Source organism: Narcine bancroftii, chromosome 1, assembly GCF_036971445.1.
Source record: "Narcine bancroftii isolate sNarBan1 chromosome 1, sNarBan1.hap1, whole genome shotgun sequence".
In the NCBI taxonomy this organism is placed as follows: Eukaryota; Metazoa; Chordata; class Chondrichthyes; order Torpediniformes; family Narcinidae; genus Narcine; species Narcine bancroftii.
The window spans coordinates 101,690,305-101,692,256 of record NC_091469.1 but is presented as its reverse complement, the minus strand read 5'-3'; the positions used below and the strand labels follow the sequence as shown (position 1 = coordinate 101,692,256).

Sequence of the window (1,952 nt, the reverse complement as noted above, 5' to 3'; positions counted from 1 at the left end):
GATATCCCTTTTATCCTTATGGCATAATATGCACAAGGTCGTAGATTCCACCATTCAAGCACCTCAAATCAGTTGACTGCTATGACATTATTCTTATTGACATTTTGGCTCACATCATGATCTTCTTTGTTATCAATGGGACATTTTCCTCATTGACAAGATGAGCCTTGCTCATGGTTCTTTTAAAGGTGAAGTATAATCCATATTACATTTCCAAAAACATAACTACACCTCGTCATGTTTCCAGTGAAGGAATCCCAGTCCAAATGATGTTCCCAAAGGGGACATTGTCAGTCCAAATGACTTTCTTAAAGATTGAATCAAACACTGAAAGATGCTCTTATTATTTTGAAAAGTATGGATATTATTTCATTTTTACAATAATTAAATGTTTATTTTTTACGATATAATTTTCAAAAAAAGAGCAATCTTCGGGATTGTGACACTATCCAATGCACTCATCAGTCATAATTGATCCATTTAGTTCACTCAGCTTTGTGCCATACTGTCCATTTGTTCTACTTCTGGATATCTTTTAACATCAGGTAAACTACAGTGTGATTGATATATGTAGTTTTCAGTGATGTTGACTGTACTGAGTTAGATTGAATTCATGTGGTGGTTACCATTGATTATTCTTGCAAGCAAACTTGTTACCCACAGCAACAGCCAGCACACCAAGTACAGCAAGGACTTCTGGAAAAGTGTGGCTCTTGTGGGGTATCTTGACACAGAGCTGCAGGTTGCTCAGTGATTGGCTGTGAGGCACAATGACCCTTAACTTTGTGTTGTAAATCCACCTCAGGTCTCAGTGCTGTTTTGACGGGCTCCACTTCGGTCTTCAGAGCCAAAAAAATATTCAAGTCCAGTTCAAGCATGATGACACCACCACGAGGGCATGGGGTATTCTGACGGCACTGAGGACATGGGATCCATTTTTGCCCATTTAACATGGTGCCTAGTCTCTGCAGGCAGGCCTGGCAAAAGGTGTGCCCACAGTAAAGCTTCCGAGGCAGCCTGTCGGTAAGGTTGTAGATGGAGTAGCAGATAATACATTCAATGTTCTTATGTTGAGCTGGAAGAATACATACGGATACGTCCCCATCTGTGGTGTCCTTTGAATCCTTGAGCTGGGTAGCCTCAGGTTGATCCTTCCTGCAGAACATCTGAAGAGATTAAAAACACAGAGACTAAAGCACAAGCCATTACATTGCCCCTTTCCTGATTCAATTAAATCATTTTGAATTTTGAACTCTGTTGTACTATAGGGAAATGCAGAAGCTAATTTAGCTCACAGTAAACTCTCACAGGGATAATGATCAGGTCATTTGTTTTTTGTGATATGCACTGAGTATAAACATTGGCAAGGGTTACAGGGACACACCTCTTCAGTTCAAAATATTACCTTGGGAGATTTTATATTCCTCAAAAGGTAGCAGTTTTACCTAAAAGAAGGTACTTCCATCATTGGAGCCCTACATCAGTACTGCACTATGGAGCATATGGCCAAGTCTCTGGATTCAGTGACACACAGTGTACATTGGATGATTTCAATATAGGTTTTTGTGGTGAACGATATGGAGCAGTCAGAAAAATAAAGATGTTGAGAATATAGTTGAATACTCTTGCAACTGTACTGAATTAATTGTAATGTATCAGTAATCAAAGTACTCGCCAGTACAATTTTCTAGTACAAATTCTTTTTCATTTCCTCAAGCAAACAGCTCAGACCCATTGTGTTGGGAACTGACTGATGCAGGAGTGGCTTGAGAGACTTTTTCTAGAGGGGTAGTAAACACCAGCAGATTAAGATAGTAACATCGGCAGACAGATTCAGCAATGTTGTATGCTTTTAAGACTCAAAGCTGTGTCTACGCTCAGAAAAAAATGGTGGTGCTGCCGGAGCTGTTGTAATGGCAACACTGCTGTTGGTGTGGACCCAATGAGAGTGA

General features: G+C 40.0%; 1 protein-coding gene across 1 annotated transcript; it reads right to left on the bottom strand.

Annotated features, from left to right (window-relative positions):
- Positions 1-653: 653 nt before the first annotated feature.
- Positions 654-1,166, bottom strand: LOC138741239 (RING finger protein 224-like). Its single transcript, XM_069895037.1, has one exon. It carries the CDS (start codon positions 1,164-1,166, stop codon positions 654-656), a length of 513 nt encoding a protein of 170 aa, XP_069751138.1.
- Between the last annotated feature and the right edge of the window lie 786 nt (positions 1,167-1,952).

Coding starts and splice junctions, on each gene's coding strand:
- LOC138741239 (XM_069895037.1), bottom strand. CDS start 1,166: ATGTTCTGCAGGAAGGATCAACCTGAGGCTACCCAGCTCAAGGATTCA.